The 22954-nt window shown below is 43.4% G+C and overlaps 1 protein-coding gene across 2 annotated transcripts in view; it reads right to left on the minus strand.

Moving 5' to 3' along the window:
• Nucleotides 1-349: 349 nt before the first annotated feature.
• Nucleotides 350-22954, minus strand: part of LOC143959303 (leucine-rich repeat-containing protein 28) — a 112122-nt gene continuing 89517 nt past the window's right edge. For both annotated transcript variants that reach the window (XM_077467995.1, XM_077467994.1), the window contains exons 7-10: nucleotides 20604-20706; nucleotides 18183-18358; nucleotides 13309-13468; nucleotides 350-6262 (exon numbers count right to left, since the gene is read on the minus strand). In XM_077467995.1, coding sequence (XP_077324121.1) covers nucleotides 6190-6262; nucleotides 13309-13468; nucleotides 18183-18358; nucleotides 20604-20706 — 512 coding nt within the window. In that variant the 3' untranslated portion in view covers nucleotides 350-6189. The remainder of the gene's footprint in view (nucleotides 6263-13308; nucleotides 13469-18182; nucleotides 18359-20603; nucleotides 20707-22954) is intronic.

Below are 22954 nucleotides of genomic sequence, written 5' to 3' on the forward strand. Positions count from 1 at the left end.
ATGCAGCTGTAGAGAAGCTTGTCTCAGCAGTTAGGACAGAACTCCTCCTACAGATTCTGTGTAGCCATAAAAAACCCTCATCACTGCCTCCCCTGGTCTCTGCATTCACCAGACTCAGTCCTCCTCCAGACCCTGCACTTTCTGCTTCCTACTTCTGCCCCGAGCAGCAACACGGGGGGTGCACTGTGATATAGGGGAGGGTGGGGTACTTTGACTTCTGATGGTGGGGGGGCTCTTGACATCTAGTCTTTCAGATAAAACTGGCCCTTTGAGGGCAACCATAATGCTGATGTGGCCCGTGGTGAAATTTAGTTTGACACCCCTAGTCAAATAGTTTACACGGTGCAAATAAAGATTTTTTTTTTTAATAAGCTCACATGAAGTGACAAGGACACCACCTTTTGGTAAGATCAATAGGCATTTTCTGCACTTGCTTATCCTGAAAAGTGAGAAAGCACTTTTGACTTACCTGTGAATTCCATGTTTTGGCGTACAGAACAGGACACGGGCTTTCTATTCATAGAACCTGGGATATAGGCTGCTACATACAGGGGACTGCACATTTGCAAAGGTCTGCTGGACAAACCTCTGTTAACCCCACCACCCCCCTCTCTGTGAGTCCTCAGTCTTTTTTTTCTAGTGTCCTAACGTGAAGGACCTCTTTTCCTTTATGGAGAAATCATTCTAAGCCTAATTACTTCATTTCACTTTGGGATTCTTGAAATAACATTTCAAACCCTTTTCTACAATTGAAGAAGTGCATAGCTTTGCTGGAAATGCCCCTTATAACCCTACAAAGCTGAGCAACTTGCATCAAACACAACTCCGCTCCACCACCTCCGGCTCCCACTCTCTGCTCACCGCTGTCACTTCTACACACAAAAGTCTTGTGCTTACAAGGACAGCTTTCCTCTTGGTGGCTCTCACAGATGCCTACCTGCCTGCCATGCAATTAGGTGGGGCATCACGTGGTAAGCTGCATTGTGCTCCTCATGTGTCCACAGATGCCGACCAATGATCTCTCTGCAAGCGAGAGAGAGAGGTGGATCTGCCTACACTGACGGGACATACTAAGCCGGGTAGGTGAGATGCAAGGAAGTTTTTTTTAAGACATGAGAGCTGTGGAGGGAGATGTGTGTAGAGGTGGGGGATGGGGGAGAGTGGTGCAGAGGTCAGAGCCAAGAAAGGATTTAAGTGCGATTTAAACAGTTTGTGAAAGAGAGCTGAACATTGCGCATGGCACACCCCTAAACCTTGCACTCTGTACATAGCACACTCATGAACCCTGTATGTATTACACCCTGAAATTGTACTCTGTGCATAGTGCACTCCTAAATCTTGCACTCTGTACATACATACATACAGACTACAGGGTTTAGGAGTGTGCTATATACAGAGTGCAGGGTTTAGCAGTGTGCTATGTACAGAGTGCACTTTCAGGGTGTCACACCTAAACCCTGCACTCATTGCGCAGCGCACCCCTGAAACTGTAATCTACACAGCGCACCCTTAACTCTGCACTATATATGTAGCATACCCCTAAAACTGCACTCTGTGCATCCCTGAGGACCACACATAATGTACTCCTGGTATTTATTGCCCCTTTAAGATTTGATGTGGTTCAGTGGGTGGGTACCAGTCGGTTGGTTGCTGCTTGAGTTCCTCCACCTACTCTCTAAGAAAAAAAATATTGCTGACGCGGCCCGCAATGAAATTGAGTTTGAAGCCCCTGTTTTAGAGTGTAGGCTCTTGAGATGAGCTACCTTATCCACCTATCAGTGGCTTGTCCTGCATGGATCTGAAAGTTTCACTTTACCACTGTGATGTGATTATAAAGATAGAAAATATTCACTGCGCTTGGGTTCCAAGGGAGCAACTAGCATAAAATCGTTGGTAACAATAAGAGTATAAAAAAAAAAAGGGTATATGCAGTGCTAGAAACAAAATTCAAAAATGTCCATAAACACTGGCACAAAAGTCCATATTTCTTGTTGAAGTCACCCGATTCATTACTCACGTCAGTCTGTCTGATTATACACCTCGGGAATAATGAATCAGGTGACTTCAACAAGAAATATGGACTTTTGTGCCAGTGTTTATGGACATTTTTGAATTTTGTTTCTAGCACTACATATACCCTTTCTTTATTGAGGGTGTCTTCAATAAGAAATATGAACTTTTGTGCAAGTGTTTATGGACACTTTTGAATTGTATTCTACTGATGTGATTACTGCTGAATAAACGTTTGGGCACTATTTCAATGATCCTTGATGTGCTAGTGACAAATACTTTGGTTTATCAGCTGGCAGTTGCTGCAGAACTCATTTACTCCATGACATTTCCAAGAATATGTGCAATAGGAACATTACATGTAACTTGTTCTAGGGTCAGGGATCTTCAAACTACGGCCCTCCAGCTGTTGCGGAAGTACGCAGCCGCTGAGGCACTGTAAAACTCTGATATTCACAGACATGACTAGGCATGATGGGAATTGTAGTTCCTGAAGAACTGGAGGGCCATAGTCTGGAGACCCCTTTTAGGGAATCAACACAAAGTAAGGCAGAGGGCAGTTTGTAAGTGTTCCACCAGAGCTCAAACATCTGATTGTACCTATAGAAAATGTTCCTTTATTTAAAGATTCTACTGAAAAAAAAATTGAGGCCCTCCTAGAAGATCCCTTTACTCTCACAGGCCCTGCTCTGCAACCTGCTATTGCTGCAATCTCTATCTGCCAAAGACCAGGGCAATGAACAACCAAGAGGAGCCTGTTTTCTCAGCTTATGTGGCTCAGCTCGCTCTGCAGCTGTACTTTCTCTAGCTCCATTCACAACACTGATGCTCTGGGATGGCCGGTCAGGAACCTACTATCCGGGCTTGCCGACCCGCCATCCCAGAGCAGGAGGTCGCGGGCCACATCAGAGTGCGCTACTCTGAGAGTAGAGTGTGGAAATAGGATAAAGATTTCTGTAAAGGAGTTCACAGCAACATGGTGTTAAAGCAGAACGAATTGTTTCATCTTTCCATCTATTAAATCTTCTGCCCTTGTTGTTGTTTTAATTTTGGATAGTAAAACATATTTTTTTTTCTGCCAGAAAATACCTTATACAACCCATTGCCTGTTTCTTGTCTGGTAAAAAGCCTAGTCTTATGACATCATGCACAGCTCTCTCTCTTGTGAGAGTTTTCCGGGAAGGGAGGGGGATGAGTCATGAGGGCTAATGAGAGCTGCAGAGCTGGAGGTGTGCCTCTGTGTAAATCCAGGAAGTGAACCGGCAGCAGCTTCAGCTGCCCACAGTTAAAATGTTTGCAGCCAGACTCAATGGAGGGAGATTCCTGCATTATATTTAGCAAGTAAAGAATCACAGTATATATATATAAAATAATATGCAAAGTGGTTGGAGGGAAGCTTCAGAATGGCAAAGATGTTTTTATTACAAATTATGTGAGCAGACTGCAGTTCCTCCTTAAGTGTCCTGTAACAAACTCCTCGTGGCAAAAGGGTAGGAGGAAGTGCCTGAATACCCTAAAAAGGGATTTAGGCGGAAGTGGCAGTAAACTGCGAGACCTTTGGTGTGATACAACACCTAGTCATCCACCTGAGACTAAGTTTTTGGAGTGGTGAAATTAGTGCCAAGTTTGAAAGGTTTACACTGTACAAGTTTTAAATGCATTTGCGGTTTCCTAATAGTATAAAAATAAAAAGTAGAAACAAATATTTAGGATACACAAGAGAAGTATAAAGTTAGAAATAGAGATATTATGTCTCATACTTGCAATGGGGCCATGGCAACAGTCCATTAAATAGAATGACCCTGTCTTACCGGTCCATGTCTCTGTATAGAGCCTAGACTTTGCCTGTTACAGTGGGCCTAACCCTGGAGAGGTCTTCAGTATTTCGATTCCACAGGTTTGGACCACTTATGGTTCTGGAGCTCTTTATCACCCTGCGCCCAACTACACGAGCTGCACCAGGTGCCAAGGCGAACGCCCAAGTAGGATCCGCTGCCTGAAGCAACATTACAGGCCATACCCATGGTGTGGGGTCTGGGTACAGCTCCCAAGGTTTTACAGAGGTTGCACTGACCCACATGCACTGCTTCAATTGTTGTATTAGAAGAGAGAGAAGTATTGAAAAAGAATCCTAAAGTGAAATAAATTAAAGTGGCTGTCAACTTTGGACATGAAATATGAACAAAGCATAAGCCTTCATAGTGTGTACTTGTCTCAATTAAAATCACTAAGTGTCATTTCTGTCTGCTGCTTCGTTCCTCTGTTATCAGCATCAGTCACTTCTGACAAGTTTTCCTGACACCAAGAGATAAAAGGTGACAGGGGAGGGACCTCCAGCTGATTTGACAGCTTCAGCTCTGTTCCTGTGTGCAGGGGGAAGTGTCCTTTCCCTCCAAGCTAAATGGAAAAATTTATTCAGCACACCCAGGATTCCTCAGAAGGGTCCAAAGCTTTATTTACATGATCACACTGTACATATACAGCAACATTTCTGAGCCATGCAGGGTCCCTACGTAGCTCCGAAACGTTTCCGTATGTGTACCGCGTGACCATGTAAATAAAGCTTTGGACCCTTCTGAGGAATTTTTGGTGTGCTAAAAACATTTTTCCATTTAAATTGTTGGTGGTTTCCAGCCTGATGTCATTACAGCACCCAGCATTATTACACATGAACGTGTGCATAAGGGAATATTGCGATTGGACTTTCCCCCAATCAGTTCTCAGGGCTCTCTTCAACAAGCTCAGTGTGTAATTTCAGCTCGCCATCCCCTTTTCTCTGGTAGCTCAGATAATCTGCATACATTCCGCGCTTTGAACAGATGGTAGCTCAGATAATCTGCATACATTCCGCGCTTTGAACAGATGTAGAGTAGAGAGGGCTGCAGATTAACAGGTACAACTTATGTAGGAGGATCTGTTTCATCTCTGTGTATCACCTGAGGCCGGTCACTTCAATGGGTATATGTAAGGGTTTACAGCCACTTTAAGCTTAGAATGATTTCTCCATAAAGGTAGAAGACGTCCTTCACCTTAGGACACTAGAAAAAAAAAATGGAGGAATCACACAGTGGGGTGGGCTTATAGAGGGATACCTGGGGGAATGTCCAGCAGAGCATGGCCCAATCACCTGAAGGTAGCAGCCTATAACACAGGGTCTCGCACATGTTCTAATCCACGCTATACATATATGTTGTTTGTTCCCTAATTTGATAATTTATTATTTGTTTTTTGTAGAGATGTTCACACACACTATCCGCTGAAGTATACTCCTGAAGAAGCAGTCACATGGCGAAACATGGCGAGGTTGAACTGACATAGGACAAGATCTATGGTCCTCCTGTGTGGGTGGACACATGTCCAAGTGTCTAGTTCCTCTTCAGAGATCTGATAATGTGTATTGTATATTTCCCTCTATAGGACCTTTTTAATTATGTTTTTTTTTTGTCTTAAATAAATGTATACTTTTTTTTTTATATAAATACATATGCGAGTCTTTGCTGTACCATGAAGAGTCCATAAGTTGCCCCAATTTTCAAATAGATTGGATGATGGTACACTATGTTTAGGTTTTCAGTTTAGTAGTGATATTATTATAACCCAGGGTCTGTGAATATCAAGCCTGTGTCCTGTACTGTACAAAATTAAGATACTTCTAGAGCCACCAAGGACTGGTAAACTGTAATATAATCATTTTTTTTTTTTTTTTTTTTAAGGCCTGGTATTGGCAACTTCAGACTTAGTCCACCATTGTAGCACATTTCTTCTTAATCTTATATAAAATATACACTCGTCAACAGTTAGCCCATACACATACAATACCCCTGTATAGTCCACCATACCATCTCCTCATTTCACCCTCCTTGTTTCAACAACTGTATACACACACATTTGAAACTTAAGGCTAGAACTGTTGAATCTCTCCATTCATAAGTATTTTAGAAGGAGCTTCCACCTCCCTGTGGTATTTGTGATTCATCTGTAAACACAGAAGAAGTAGAAAAATGTCTTTTTGGAGAAGTCTGTGGGAAGGACAGTAACGTGTAATAGCGGCTAGATGTTGTTGACAAGGTTGAGATCTTTTTCCAAATCCAGGAGGTCCTGGTCGCTCCTGATGTTTGTACAGTGAAAGGACAGCAGAAGACGGGACAGTCCGAGATTAGTGGTGAAAATAAATTTGCATCAACTCAGTAGGTCAAATGTCTGCAGACATTGGGTGGAGCAGCAGTAAGCCACAAAACTGACAGCTGTTCTCCTGCAAAAACAAACCAACATATTATTTTATTTATGGTACTTAAATAGTACCATCAATTTACACAGTGCATTATATGTATATTAAACATTCATCTCAGTCCCTGCCCTCAAGAAGCTTACAATCTAAGGTCCCTAACTCATTCATACATACACATACTGGGGCCACTATAGACAGGAGCCAATTTATCTGCCAGAATGTCTTTGGAGGGTGGGAGGAAACCGGAGTACCCGGAGGAAACCCACACAGGCACAGGGAAAACATGCAAACTCTAGGCATGTATTGCTGTGGTTGAGATTCGAGCCGACGGTGCTGCTAGAACCTGGCATTAGAAAAAGGCATTTGGGGCGCATTTTTGCCACTCCTTGAATGCCTAGCAAAGCAGCCAACAATGGATAATATGGACAGCAGGCATTTAGTGATTGCAACGCTGTGAGGGGGGGAAAAAAAAAAAAGTGGAGTGCCACCCATTTTTTAAATGTACAATCTTTCTCATGCCCACCCGCAATGCTATTCCAAATCGCACTTTTTTTTAGAGAGAATAAAATGTAGTCGTTGCAACTTTTTATCTTGCACGGTATTTGCACATCAATTTTTCAAATCGCGTTTCATAAAAAACAGTAAAGCTAGCTGAATTTTTTTGCATAATGTGAAAGATGCCGTTAGGTCGAGTAAATAGATACCCAACATGTCACGCTTCAAAACTGCACACACTTGGGGGCGAATCTGGAGATGGCGGCGTGTGAAGTTTCAGCTCTGCCCCCGCTGGCCTAACGAACCCTGCCCGAACAGTTAGTGATCCCACCCACGCTCACAGCTCACCTGGCCAGATTGCCACAGCATCCCTAATCCAGTGGATGACTGGGGGAAGGCTAAAGGAAACCCCCACGGTGGCCCGCAGATGAAAACAGAGAGAAGGCCCCAGCTCCGCTACGGCCGGATCCTGCCAGAGCAATTAGCAAACCTACAGGCAATCACCATACACTCAGCTGGACTCTTGCTGCCTCCCCCCACCCAGTGGAAAGACAAGGGGTAAGCCTGAACTTCCCCATAACTGCCCGCAGACATACTTACAGTATATAGACAGCCTGCATGTCCAAAACGGCGGCGGCAGCCCAAAAGCACACACAGGTGCTGCAGCCAGAGACACAGACATGGCTCCTGGATCTGCCTCAACATGGCTCAATGAAGGATTTCAGTGCCAGGGCTTCTCAGGCTGCATCCATGTCCCCAGATAGGGATATAATCTCTTCCCAGTCAGACCTAGACAGGGCACTGTGTGATATTGCAAGTCAGGGGAGCATGGAGGACAATCCCTCCTCTATTCCAAACTCTCAGGCCGTGCCACCACCACCAACAGAATACTTGGGGGATCCCATTTTGTTGGCGAGGTTTTACACCCTGTTAGAATAAGGGCTTGAAAAAGCAAGTAAACGCATAACCTCTGAACTGAAACATGATTTTCAGGAGCTGGGCTTCCGCATAGGGACAATAGAGAACACACGGGAAGATACCATCACCAGAACCAACCAAAACACTGAGGGCATGCACAAGAGATTGGACGATGCGCTAAACAAGATAGATGACCTGGAAAATCGGTCTCACAGCTACAATTTTCGGGATCGTGGCATTCCTGAATCCTTCCTGGACTTCGAAACTATCGTTAAAGAACTCATTCACCACCTCATCCCTGACATACCTTCTCGCAACATATAAAAAGAAAGAAAAAAAGAAAGAAGAGTTCACAAAGCCCTGACGGCGCCCCGAGATTATGGTCTGCCAAGAGACATCTTTGTAAATCCTATTATGCGGTCAAAGAGCAAGTTATGGCCAGAGCTAGAGAAATAGATGACCTGCAACTGCGGGACCACAAAATCCAGATCTTCGCTGATATTTCTACTTTCCAGAAGCGCAGAGCTATGAAACCTTTGCTACAACTTTTGATAGAGAAAAATATTAAATACTAGCCTTCCCTTTTCGATTGAATTTTACTTTCCGCAACAAAAAACATTATTTTTCCATGTTTCCAGAGGGTGAAGTTCTGCTGAAAAAACTGGGACTTATATCCGTGGATCCAGAGGGATCCTTCCGCACCCCTTAACCCAGATTACCTACCACCAAGCCCGCGCAGAGTCCTCTATCTCCAGTGTGGCGCTCCACCAGAAGCCAAGCCAAGCTCATGATGAAGAAGAAAAAGGTGGCTCCCGAGTTCAATGAGACCTTGTGGAGTGAATTTTTCCTCCGTTTGTTTTTCATTCTTTAATTGAGCCTAGGGTGGGATCACTGAACAACTAGAATGCTTCCAGACATTTCATTGCTAAGAGTGGGAATGAGAGACCCTGGGATTTAGGTTTTAGGCATACTGTTATGTATTTCTCGGGGGTCTTTTGATTCTCACAGTTATAACTCCTTATGTTAATGTTGATATTTTTAAGGGCGTGTTAAGGGCGTGTTAAGGCCAGTGGTGGCAGTCATGTGCCCAGTTTGTCTTTGCTTCCCTCCACTAGTGAGGAGACCAGAGCCAAACCAGGTCCTAGGCTTTGCCCAGGATGAAGTTCGGGGACGACCAGGGGGATCCATTACCCTGGTTTAGAGTACGTTTGGTTGAAATTACTGTCTAACTATTGCATAATATACATTGATTTCTTATTTGCAGGACAGCTCTACCATAGGAATGGTTCTGAATTTTTGCTTCTTTTGTGGGTTTACTTTTTTTCTTTTCTTTTTCTTAACCTTTACCCCTTTGCTCCGGGTCCCCTCGGAACTAGCCCTTCAGCTGCCGAACGTTTCTGAGAACCAGGAAAGGTCACCATTATTCTTTGTGCACCATGGCAGACAATACTATCGGGGTCCCCTTCAAATTTGTCACCCACAATGTTAAGGGGCAGAATTCTCCGTTAAAGCAGAGGATGGCCTTCCAACATTACAAATCTTTACGGGCAGATGTTCTGCTCCTTCAGGAGACATATTTTCCGCCAACCTACAACCCAAACTTTTTGCACCACTATAACCCCCATTTCACTTGGCAAATGTCCCAGGGAAAATGGGAGGTGTGGAGATCTACTTTTCCAAACGGGTATCTTTCTCGCTGGAAAGGAAGATTTGCAATCTGGAGGGACGTTACTTGATGCTAGTAGGGCATCTGGAAGGCTCCCCAGTTTCATTGCTCTCTTATTATGCTCCTAATTCAGGTCAACTTCCCTTTTTTAGAACGTTGCTTCATGCTGTGTCCCCTGACCTGAAGGGGATGGTACTTTTAGCAGGAGATTCCAATGTAGCCCTAGACTCTATATTTGACAAGACCAGAAGGCCATCGTCTTATTTATTAATTACCCCAAAATTGGGTCAAAACTGGCAAAAAATTTACATTAACACAATCTGATTGACATATGGCGGGAACTCAACCCTTCCAGGAAAGATTATACGTTCTTTTCCAACGTTCACTGCACCTATTCTAGAATCGATCACTTTTTCACCAATTCTGACATGGTGCCCCTCTTCCGGGCAAGTAAAATAGTAGGCCTGATATGGTCAGACCAGTCTTTGCTTTGGACATTGTGTGACACTTTACAAGTACATAGGGGTCCTGCCCCTTGGAGACTGAATGAATCACTCTTGAGTAATCCATCAGTCTGTTTTGATATAGAACAAACACCTTAAGGAATATTTTGCCTCAAATAAACCTGAAGACACCTCTCCAGTGATCAAATGGCTCACAAAGCCATGATCAGGGCTGATTCAAATAGCATCCCATCTCAAGAAGAACTCAAACGCTCTTATTCGCAATAAAGAAGAAGGGTTGTCTGACCTACTGACACGACACAAACAGAACCCAAATTTGGACCTTAGACAAAAATAGACTCTATCTTGGAGTGAATCTTTGGCGACTAAAGCGGGAAAAAAAATCTTAGATTGTCTCAGGCCTCCTTTTACACGCTAAAAGATAAACCAGGTACCATGTCCCTGATCAATAATGACTTAAAACTCCTGACCAAAATATACGCGATTAGACTCAATACATTTTTAACACAATATATTCACATCGACCAGGTTGGATTTTTTCCGGGTAGACAGGCTGCGGATCAGATTAGATGGGTCAAAGACTTGATCTCTGTAATGAGTTTTAATTGGGACGGTGCAGATGATCGATGGGGCATGCTATTGTCACTGGACCTACATAAGGCCTTTGACTCTATATCCTGGCTTTTTCTGTTTCACATATTGAGGAAATGGAATTGTGGATCGAAATGTCTTAATCAAATTAGTGTGGGTATGGTCGTACATCGGACCTTTTGTAAATCCGGAGAGGAACTAGGCAGGGATGTCCTCTGTCGCCACTCCTCTTTGTGATAGCTATTGAGACATTGGCAATAGCTATTAGATCCAACCCCAATATCCCACGGTATTGAAAGTGTCGACAATATGCATAAATGTGGCCTATTTGCTGATGACATGCTGCTATTCATATCGGATCCTATCACGACCGTAGACAATTTATTTGCCTTATTTTCCAATTTCCGAAACCATTTCTGGATTGAAGGTAAATCGACTAAAATTGTAGGCTCTAAATATAAATCTCCCCCGGCCATAGTCTTATGCCACCTACACACGGTCGGATATTCCGACGGGAAATGTTGGATGTGAGCTTGTTGTCGGAAAGTCCGACCGTGTGTATGCTCCATCAAACATTTGCTGTCAGACTTTCCGTCAACAAAATGTTTGATAGCAGGTTCTCAAATTTTCCGCCAACAAAACTTTTTGTTGGAAAGTGGAATTATGTGTACACAAGTCCGTCGCACAAAAGTTCATGCATATCGTCTATGCCAAATTTTACACTTCCTACGAACCTTAATGAGGGATAAGGTAGAGATTACCACTAGGATCCTGTTTGAGAACAGATGTGTGAGAGTGCCAGAATCACAGGGAGGGATTACAGAATTATATACCATGTTCAACAATCAGGGTAACAAACCCTCCTACCAAACGGCATGGGAGGCAGACCTAGGGGAGATAGTTGAGGAGGAGGTGTGGACCAAATGGTCGACCATGGGGCACGAAGGTATACTCAACACCTCATTGGAGGTGAATTATAAAGTGCTTGTTCCTACAAGGCTAGCAAAATGTATACCCTGGTACTTCACCCCCTTTGCTTTCTGGGATGCGGACAGGGAGGAGATATGTACCATGTCTGGTGGTCTTGCCTGAAGGTTCGAGGATTAGGATGTTCAACCTAATCTACTCAGTGACTGGACAAAATATACCTAGAAGGGCCAAAACGGGGTTGTTTAGTGACCTTTAGGGATCCATGGTGTGCTGTTCTGGGAGACGGACGGGAAGGCCGCGAGACTAAACTAAAACATAGGCGGCAGGGGCAATGAAGAGCCGGGCCATTGCTTCTCCTCCAGGCTGAACAGGAAGCGTGTCCTGAGATACGATTAGGAGTCCTAAGACTCCCTGGCCAATCGGATCTCAGAACCTGCTTCCTGATTGGCCGGGAAGAGAATCAGGAAGACAATAGCGAAATAATATTTGCTATTATCACACAAGTGGGTAGGCACTGCGCCCCGCCCCGGGGCCGAGCCAAATACAGCCTTCAGGCTCTAATCATGTGCTTATATAAAAAAAAAAACCCAGTTGGAATCCATGCGTCCCACGCCCTGCATGGAGATTAGGGGCCAGGCGCAAGGATTGGGGGGTGGCCGCCACTGGTTCATCCATGATGGGAAAGTTTGGGAGGTTGCTGTGGTATGTGCACTTCTAAGGCACGCTTCACATCTCTGCAAGCGGGGAACGCACTCAAAATCACACTTTTTCTTGACCCGCAGAGTAATGTACTGCACTTTAGCAGACACGCAGGGGTGCCATTAATTCTTATTTACACCCCATTGCATCGGAAGCAGTGGTGTGATGCTTAAAATGCTCAAGGTTTTCTTTTCCCATGTGTGGGGTAGTCCATTGGAATGAATGGGCTGCTGTACCTGCGATGTGCATGTGCAAACACACTCGCACATATGTGAGTGGAGTCTTAACCCCTTCCCAACCGCCGCACGCTGATATACGTGAGCAGAATGGCACAGTTGGGCAAAAGGGCATACAGGCACGTCCCTCTTAAGATGCAGAATTGTGAGCCTGCGCGCCCGCTGTGTGCTCTGTAACCGTGGGTCCCACGGATTCCATGTCCGCTGGGTGCCTGCGATTGTGTCACGGAGCAGAAGAACGGGGGAGATGCCTTTGTAAACAAGGCATTTCCCCGTTCTGCCTAGTGACATGACAGAGATCACTGCTCCCTGTCATTGGGAGCAGTGATCGCTGTCATGTGAGTAGTAGCCCACCCCCCACACAGTTAGAATCACTCCCTAGGACACACTTAACCCCTTGATCGCCCCCTTCCCTGCCAGTGTCATTTACACAATAATCAGTGCATTTTTATAGCACTGATCGCTGTATAAATGGACAATGGTCCCAAAATAGTGACAACATTTTCTGATGTGTCCACCATAATGTCGCAGTCATGATAAAAATCGCAGATCGTCGACTTTACTAATAAAAAAAAAATAATAATTTAAGTGCCATAAAACTAGCCCCTATTTTGTAAACACTATAACTTTGTGCAAACCAATCAATAAACGCTTATTGCAATTTTTTTTAACAAAAATATGTAGAAGAATACATATTGGCCTAAGCTGAGGAAAAAAATCGTTTTTTTTAAATATTTTCGGGGGATATTTATTATAGCAAAAAAGTAAAAAATATTGCTTTTTTTTCAAAATTGTTGCTCTTTTTTTCTTTATAGCGCAAAAAATACCACCAAAAGAATATTTGTGGGTAAAAAAAGGACAATTTTGTTTGGGTGCAACATCGCACGACCGCGCAATTGTCAGTTAAAGCGACGCAGTGCCGAATCACAAAAAGTGCTCAGGTCAGGAAGGGGATAAATCATTCCAGGGCTGAAGTGGTTAAAGATAATGATTCACCAGGGGTTATTATGAATTTTAGAAACATAGAATAAACTGTTTAATATACAGAAATGATTCAGTCTCTCAAATTACCCTTGATGAAGTCCGGCCATAGGGGTCTCCCTCAGAGGAAAGAGTTTTGGATAGACTATGGTAAACATTGATTGACTGCAGCGATGACAATGTCCCAGGGGGCACTGCAACAACTCCAGAAGACTTCTGGGCAATGAGATGTGCGACAGACAACTTAAATCTAAAAACAAACGGAAAATATCGGTTAGTATAAGGCAATTCGGTGAAAAATAAAAAAAAGTTCTTCCCTCACATTTTCAGATAGATACAGTAAAAGGCAACAGATTTAAAAGCTTCCGAAATTTTAGAAAATAAATACGATTTTAAGGTGCTTAAATATTGAAGGGGACAAGGATACAAACAAAAAAATTATTATTTTTTTTTTATAAAAACTAACATGTTATACTTACCTACCAGCTCTGTGTAATGGTTTTGCACAGAGCAGCCCGACCCTCCTCTTATTCTGTGCTCCTGGCTCCTCCTGCCTTATAAGTAAGCCCCCCCTAGCAAGAGGTTACTCATGCAGGCTTGGATCCACCCCCTCAGTACTGGATTTGATTGAACCAATGGCTCTTGTTGCTCTCACAGAGTCCAGTGAGGAGGGAGAGAGAGAGAAAGCAGCGCAGTTGTTCTCTGGCACACTGCTGGATCAAGATTGGGCTCAGGTAGGTGTTGGGGGGGGGGGGGGGTCAAGAGGGGAACTGCACCAAAAATGTTTTTTACCTTATTGCAGAGAATGCAATAAAGTGGCTGTAAAAAAAAATTTTTTTTTTATCTTAATGCATTCTAATTCTGATTGTATATACTAGATTATTATTTTTATTTACTGTTTCTTTTTCCCCACGAAAAGGGGAGTTAACCTTTAGGCTTGGTTTGAGTAAATTAACTTGAAGACCAGTATTTGTTAGGGTCTTGCAGTGAAAAAGGAGTGATCAAAATGCTTTGTCATTTGCTACAATATCTCTACTTGTTGTACAACTGCTATTGACTTGCAAGTCATTGATATTATACTCCCAACTGTATATCTGATTGCAGTTGCACACTGTATTCTTTAAAACCTTTCAATAAAAAAAATTTATTGAGAGAGAAAAAGGAACGATCAATATAGCCTTAGCTAAAGGAAAGCTCCTCTGTTCACCATTTGTAATGTCCAGATTAATTTACTTATTAACCCTTTCGCTGCCAGGTCCAAAGTGATTTTTTTTTTTTTTTTTTTTAGATAAGTGGCTCTAGCCATTGGGATTGTGAGCAAAACTGACAGGCAGACTCCTACCTGTCAGGGGAAAGCAATCGAGCGCCTGCGCTGCCACCCAATTGCTCACACACACCACCTGATTGGATGAAGGTGGTGGATTGATATTGATTCAAATGTATATACCATCGTTTGTATATACGCTATACCAGCCTTTCTCAACCTTTCCAACATAGAGGAACCCTTGAAATAGTTCTCCGCTCTCGGGGGAACCCCTGCTAAAAATTAGAAATCTACAATTCATGATACAATGGTGTGATGGTGGTTGGGAAGAATGGTCCTTACACTTGTGCTCATTGAGAAGAATTACCTAGATACAGATCGCTAAAAAGGATCAATGGGATCTTGGGAACAGAGGGAACTTATCTGAGAGGCAGAAATTGCCCAATGTTGAAGGAACCCCTAGTAACCTCTGGAGGAACCCTGGTTGAGAATCACTGCGCTCTACCTTTCACACAAACCAATATAAACTTATTGGGATTTTTTTTTATCAAAGACATGCAGCAGAATACATTTTGGCCTAAATTTATAAAAGAAATTACATTTTATTGGATATGTTTTAGAACAGAAGTTTTTTTCCCCTAAATTTCCAGTCTTTTTTTCATTTATGTAAAAAAAAAAAAAAAAAAAACCCAGTGGTGATCAAATACTTCCAAAAGAAAGCTCTATATGTGTGAAAAAAAAAAATTATATCAATTTAATTTGGGGAACAGTGTTGTATGACCAATCAAGGGGCTTGATAAAAGAGGTTATGCTCTCCAGAAACACATTGTCATAGCAAACGGCTCACACAGCCCATCAGCAGCCAGCTGCTCGCATCACGTGCCCCCAATCACGTTTTTCTGCGCATGTAGACTGTCAGCATGCATGAGATCAAGTACAACGGCAACTGCATTCAATCCAGGACTGTTGCCATATCCACAGTGCCAGCTGGAACTCCTGTCAAGGGGGTGAGAGGATTTTGGTGTACAGTACTATGGTGGGGAGATGAGATTGATAAGCTGTGATTCATTTTTTCTTGAGAGTGCATTTTTATTTTTTATTGTGAGTGCATTTTTATTACGTTTTTATCATAAAATAAGGGGCACCAGAGCCTGTGCGCTCTTCTCTCGTTTGTGTATTTAAAGCGAAAACACTGTGCTATAACAAACAAGTACTGAAAACTTCAAAACAGCTGCCAACACTTCAAACAAACAAAGTTCAGTGAATAAAAAGTAACAAATAGTGTAGCGCTGGATGTTTGTAACAAAACCATACATAAATGAATTATGTGGTTACAAAAAACAAAATGTGAATGTGCTGAAAATGCAACAAAAAAAAAACTGTGAACACTAAAAATATTAATAACTAAATAGTGAGTCCCAGTAAAAAAAGTCCACGTATATTAAGTGGTGCACAGATGTTGTGGTAGATATTCCTCACAAGGAAATCAGAGGGATGTTGTGGTAGATATTCCTCATAAGGAAATCAGGGAGTCCACAAATCAGGTGAAACCAAAGAAAGCGGCTTGTCTGAAGTGATTTCAAAGAATAGGTGAAATACTCTTACCAGAGAAGATGGACTCATCTGTCATACGACGGTTGAGCCAACAGCGCTTGGGGTCCACACATGGAACCAAAGGTAGATTGTTGGTAGTCCGAATGGATACTGTGTAGGCTTCCGATGTTAAAAGACTGTGGTGAACGTCTCTCGAAGCGTCTCTCAGAGTGTCAGGATCGGATGGGTTGCATTTGGGGTACTGACCCCAAATGTGGAAGGTGGTCCACAAAAAATATAAAGGAAAAAGAAAGCTCCAAATGGTGCAGGTCAGAGGGTAACCATTGGGTTTTATTTAAAAAGTCATAAAAATAAACAAAATTATGACATGTGATCACAGAAAATAGATATTAAAAGAAAGAGCAATGTGGGGTGCCAGATGCAAGCCCGACGCGTTTCAACAACATATGTCTTCAACAGGGGCAATGGTTACCCTCTGACCTGCACTATTTGCAGCTTTCTTTTTCCTTTATATTTTTTGTGGACCACCTTCCACATTTGGGGTCGGTACCCCAAATGCAACCCATCCGATCCTGACACTCTGAGAGACGCTTCGAGAGACGTTCACCACAGTCTTTTAACATCGGAAGCCTACACAGTATCCATTCGGACTACCAACAATCTACCTTTGGTTCCATGTGTGGACCCCAAGCGCTGTTGGCTCAACCGTCATATGACAGATGAGTCCATCTTCTCTGGTAAGAGTATTTCACCTATTCTTTGAAATCACTTCAGACAAGCCGCTTTCTTTGGTTTCACCTGATTTGTGGACTCCCTGATTTCCCTATGAGGAATATCTACCACAACATCCCTCTGATTTCCTTGTGAGGAATATCTACCACAACATCTGTGCACCACTTAATATATGTGGACTTTTTTTACTGGGACTCACTATTATTTAGTTATTAATATTTTTAGTGTTCACAGTTTTTTTTTTGTTGCATTTTCAGCACATTCACATTTTGTTTTTTGTAACCACATAATTCATTTATGTATGGTTTTGTTACAAACATCCAGCGCTACACTATTTGTTACTCTCGTTTGTGTATGATTGAGAAATTGGCATTTAGCAGAATTGTCATTTCAAGTAGTGCAGTGCTGAACAGCAACAAATGCCCTGGCTATTCAGTGGTCAAGTGGCTAATAATATAAAATAAATGAACAAAGAAATGCTGGCACCCTTTCGTTCCATCATGGCTATGGCAGTTAGGCGCCACTCAAAAATCAGGTGCAGATATGCCATCCCAAGGTCCCAAAGAGAAATATAAGAGGCATGAAATAATTCATAGACATGTGCAATTGTTTTTCGTTCCGAATTCGTTTAACGAATTTCGGCAAATTCGTTAATTCGTAAACATCCGAAATCAAGGAAAACCTGTTTAACAAATTTTTCAGAAAACTTGAAAAATCTGAAATAATAATGCAACTATTACCAACTATTAAATCACAGGTATTGGAATTTCCTTTCAAATTTGGCTGTTAGTGAACGTAACGAATAGGAATTTATCCGAAATTACGAATTATCCGAAATAACTAATGCTGTATCTGAACAAATAAATAACAATAATAAAAACATTTTATTATTATTTATTGTTTTGTTCCATTTGTTTAGATTCATTATTTTCAGATAATTCGTAACTTCGGATAAACTCGTATTCGTTGCATTCACTAACAGACAAATTTGAAAGGAAAATCCAAATACCTATAATTTAATAGTTCTTTTTAGTTAGTTATACTTTTGAATTTTCTTTCTTATTTTCGAATTTACAAGTTTATGAATTTACGAATTGCAATGATAATGAATGACCCAAAAAAAAAGGAAAACAAAAAAACAAAAAACAAAATGAACAAATTTATCGGTAGTGCACATGTCTAGTAATTCAACCCGCAAAATTTTAAATAAATGGAACTATCAGAAAACAATTCCCAACCCAATGCTCAAATAAAAAAAAAAAAACACAGAGCATTCAAACAACACCCATGATCTACATACATCACATGTACCCTTGTGTGAGATGAGTAAGTCCTGCAGAATGTGTGTGATTGATATACAGAGAGAAAACACTTTTCTGCTTTACATACGAATGTGTGAAGACGGTGCTTTCACCTGGTAAGAACGAGCATAGTGCAGCATGAAGAGAACGCAGTGCCAGTTCCTGTAGAGGCAACACTGAATCACATGGCAATCCGATGCCCTTCACCTCCGCCGGCAGATGGACGCTGAGTGGTCCAGAGGTGAAGGAAAGGAGCTTTGTTTCAGATACTGGAACGGGAGAGCCGCAGCTGTGAGGGAAGAAAGGAAGGAAACTGTTAAACATAACATCATGAGGTGTCTTTTCTTTCCTGGAATTCTCTGACAGAGGCATCTAGAGTTCTACGAAACTAAGCCGGCGCTTTATTAGAGAATGTACGCCAAGCTCTTAGCAGGTAGCCATTTCCAATCACTTTGCAGTGGAAAATAGTGATCATTCTTTGGCCTCCATCCAAACAGACTCGGTAGCGTTCTAAACAGGAACTCACAAAAAACACCTCGAATAGATCCACAAGACATCTCCACACTTTGCACTGCATATAAAATAAACTCCAAATTTGCTGAGGAAACAAATAAATATAAAAAAATATATAATATATATATATATATATACACACACACACACACACACACACACACACACACACACACACACACACACACACATATATACACACACACACACATATACACACACACACACCCCAAAAGTTTTGGGACACCTGCCTTTACACCAGCGGCGGCCTGTCCACATTGGGCACAGGAGTGCTGCCCCCCCCCCCCCCCCAATCTCCATGCAGGAGCGCCGGACGCATGGACACAAAGTTTTACGAGTTGTTTTATTTCCCTTTAGAATTGGCTTGAAAAAGGATGGTCCCAGGGCATAGAGCACCCAGTAGCGTCGCTAGGGGGAAGCGGGCCGCACCCAGCTGACACCCGCCAGAGGGCGACACTGGGCACGCCTCTGGATTGAGAGAGGCGCCGCAGCTCTCTTTTTTCCCCCCTACCCCTGCGCACTCCACTATCTCTGCTTTTGTTACTGTGTCTCTTTAGCTCCTTGCGATGTTCGGGGAGAGAGGAGGAGAAAGAATTGTGAGGCAGAGGTAGACAGCTCTGGAGTCCCATAGCCCAGTGCCCGCATGTCCTTGTGTGTAGCAGCCCCCCAGCACCCCCAAACACTTACCCTGACCCCCTTCTCTACACGGCTATGTCCACGATTCCCTCGGCCATCCGCGACTCAACCTCCTGATTGGCTGGGGCACAGGCCCGGCACCATAGGCTCCCGCGGCTATCAATCAGGGGAAAGCGGGGGCAGGGCAGAGCGGAAGCTGCGTGTCTGAATGAACACACGGGGCTGCAGCTTGGCTCTGGTGCCCCCATAACAAGCTGCTGGTCTATGGGGGCACTCGTTAGGAGGGGTGGAGCCGGGAGCAGCGAAGAGGAACCAGAGAAGAGAAGGATCTGGGCTGCTCTATGCAAAACCAACTGCACAGAGGAGGTAAGTATAAGCATGTTTGTTATTATTATTAATTTTTTTTTTAAAGTGAGACTTTACAATCATTTTAAGTGTTCCCATTACTGGAACCCCTGAAAAACAACCCCATGCCATAATCCCCGTCCACCAAATGATTTGGACCAGTGCACAAAGCAAAGTCCATAAACACATGGATGAGTGAGTTTGGGGGTGGAGGAACTTGACTGGCCTGCACAGAGTCCTGACCTCAACCTGACAGAACACATTTGGGATGAATTTGAGCCGAGACTGCAATCCAGACCTTCTTGTCCAACATCAGTGCCTGACCTCACAAATGCTCTTCTGGAAGAATGATCAAACATTCCCATAGACACACTCCTAAACCTTGTGGACAGCTTTCCCAGAAGAGTTGAAGTTGTTATAGCTGCAAAGGGTGGGCCAACTCAATATTGAACCCTACAGACTAAGACTGGGATGCCATTAAAGTTAATGTAAAGGCAGGCGTTCCAATACTTTTGGTAATATAGTGTATATATCAGGGGCCTCCAAATGTTTTGGCACAAGGATCACTTCATATATTTTACAGATATTTGGGGCCGAAAAAAATCCCTCTTAGATTAAAGTCCCTATTAGAGTCCCCATCAAAGTCACCCTTCCATCACAGTAGCAACATCACATCACAGTTGTTGTGAATGAGGTCTAACACATTCCACCTTCACTAGCAGAGAAGGGAAAGGCAACAAAACATTGTGTGAGCTGGAGCAGGTTCAAGCAACAAACCCCCTGTTCATTCTGTCAAGCTGTGTCTCAGTTTCAAAGGATAGATCATCATATAGTAATAATATTTATTGTAAATGCAAATTGCTAACAGCAGAAGACTACATGTCAATGTAAAAATACAAAAGCTTTTAGGAAGTGCAAAACGATCTAGTTACACATATACACAGTACAACATTTATTGCACAGGGATGCAGAAAACGATTCCTAGGTAACACTATATGTGGCAAATGGGAATGGCTTACCCGCTGCAACCAATCACTTTATTGTAGAGATAGGAAGGGAGACCCTTCAGCTGGATGTTATTATCCACATACACGTATTGCAGCTCTCGAGATCTTCCCAAATCTAAATGCAAAAAAAAAAAAAGTGTATCTTTAATAATATAAAAGCTTTGATTTGTCAGCATACTTTCCTTTTTAATCTGGTCTACCTAAGTTAGAGTTTTGTGTTGCTAGTGGGTGATATTCTGCCATCAGAAGCGATTTTTCCTCCTCATTCCTGTGTGTCTGACCACCTTGTGCCCTCACACCCCCCAGCTCCCCCCCCCCCCAGCACTGACATCCCTTCCTCCTCATGCCCACCCTTTCTCACTGACTGATATTCTACCTATTGACAGTCATCCCTCCACGGGACCCAATGATATTCTTGTATGGCCGTTTTAACCCCCAACACGCACTTCTCCCCACTGTCATATTTCCGTACTCCTCTCCTGCGCACACTGCCCACTGTCATACTTCCGCACTCCTCTCCTGAACATACTGCCCACTGTCATACTTCCGCACTCCTCTCCTGAACATACTGCCCACTGTCATACTTCCATACTCCTCTCCTGCACATACTGCCCACTGTCATACTTCGCACTCCTCTCCTGCACATACTGCCCACTGTCATACTTGTGCACTCCTGTCCTGAACATACTGCCCACTGTCATACTTCCATACTCCTCTCCTGCATACTGCCCACTGTCATACTTCCGCACTCCTCTCCTGCACATACTGCCCACTGTCATACTTTGCACTCCTCTCCTGAACATACTGCCCACTGTCATACTTCTGCACTCCTTTCCTGCACATGCTGCCCACTGTCATACTTCCGTACTCCTCTCCTGCACATACAGCAATGCTGGCAGCACTCATACGTCTATTTCCCAAACACAACCTCTGGATATGACGCTGCGCACATGCACTCAACTTCTTTGATGGACCATGGAGAGGCCTGTTCTGAGTGGAACCTGTCCTGTTATACCGCTGTATGGTCTTGGCCACCGTGCTGCAGCTCAGTTTCAGGGTCTTGCCAATCTTCTTATAGCCTAGGCCAGTGATGGCGAACCTTGGCACCCCAGAAGTTTTGTAACTATATTTCCCATGATGCTCAAATACACTGCAGAGTGCACAAGCATCATGGGGAATGTAGTTCTAAAACATCTGGGGTGCCAAGGGTCGCCATCACTGGCCTATGCCATCTTTATGTAGAGCAACAATTATTTTTTCAGATCCTCAGATCTGCCATGTTGAATTTCCAGTGACCAGTATGAGAGAGTGAGAGCGATAAAATGGCTAATTGGGGCCAATTTGGACATTTTCACTTAGGGGCGTACTCACTTTTGTTTGCAGCGGTTTAGACATTAATGGCTGTGTGTTGAGTTATTTTGAGGGGACAGCAAATTTACACTGTTATACAAGCTGTACACTCACTACTTTACATTGTAGCCAAGTGTAATTTCTTCAGTGTTATCACATAAAAAGATAGAATAAAATATTGATAAAAATGTGAGGGGTGTACTTACTTTTGTGAGATACTGTATGTATTTCTCTCTCTGAACAAGCTGGCTGCATATGCAAAACAGAGCAGAATACTCACCCACTTGCACAGGTCGCTTCCTCGCTGGTTGAATGAACAAAGCAGCGCTCTCTCACCGACAAGTGACTTTCTGCAGCATTCCAGTCGCAGAGGGAGCAGCTCCTTACTCATCAGGCCAGCAACCTGTGCACAGGGGTATTTTTACAGCCTTTCCTGTAGTTGGAAAGTTGTCAACAGTGACATAGCCACAAGGGTGACATGAGTTCTAACTGCTACTCTACCAAGAATAGAGTTTGGGAAACCCGAGTTGGAGGTAGGCAGGTGTAAACAGACATATAAACAAGTCCGCTTACATCCGGTGCTCCATAGAGGAGAATAACCAATCGGTAACGCCTGAAAAACAGATAGGTGGACCCAATTGGACCCCCCGTGTTAAAGGGGCCTAAGGAGTTCAACGCCCTCCCCTTACAATTCATAGCAACCCTATCCTCCACACGATTTCCATCTCTAGTTATCATGCGATTATCTCCTTGCGTATCTCCTTCCCGCCGAGCGTATGTAGAAGTGCAGCCTTGGCATTCGGGGGTCATACCGGGATTATGATGGCAGCAGCTGCAGGCATCATCCCGGTACCGTTGTTTAGAGCGGCCGATTGGCTTTACAGCGATTGGCTGTTATCCCAGAGGAGTGGGAGGGGACATCCCCCCCTCCCGCCGCTCTGACCGGGCCTCCCGTCCCACTGTGAGACCCGGTTGACGATCCGGCTCTTCCGGCGCCTAGTGTCAGACTGGAA

This window comes from Lithobates pipiens, unplaced genomic scaffold, assembly GCF_037356315.1.
Source record: "Lithobates pipiens isolate NorthernLeopardFrog02 unplaced genomic scaffold, aLitPip1_a1.2 Scaffold_7, whole genome shotgun sequence".
NCBI lineage: Eukaryota > Metazoa > Chordata > Amphibia > Anura > Ranidae > Lithobates > Lithobates pipiens.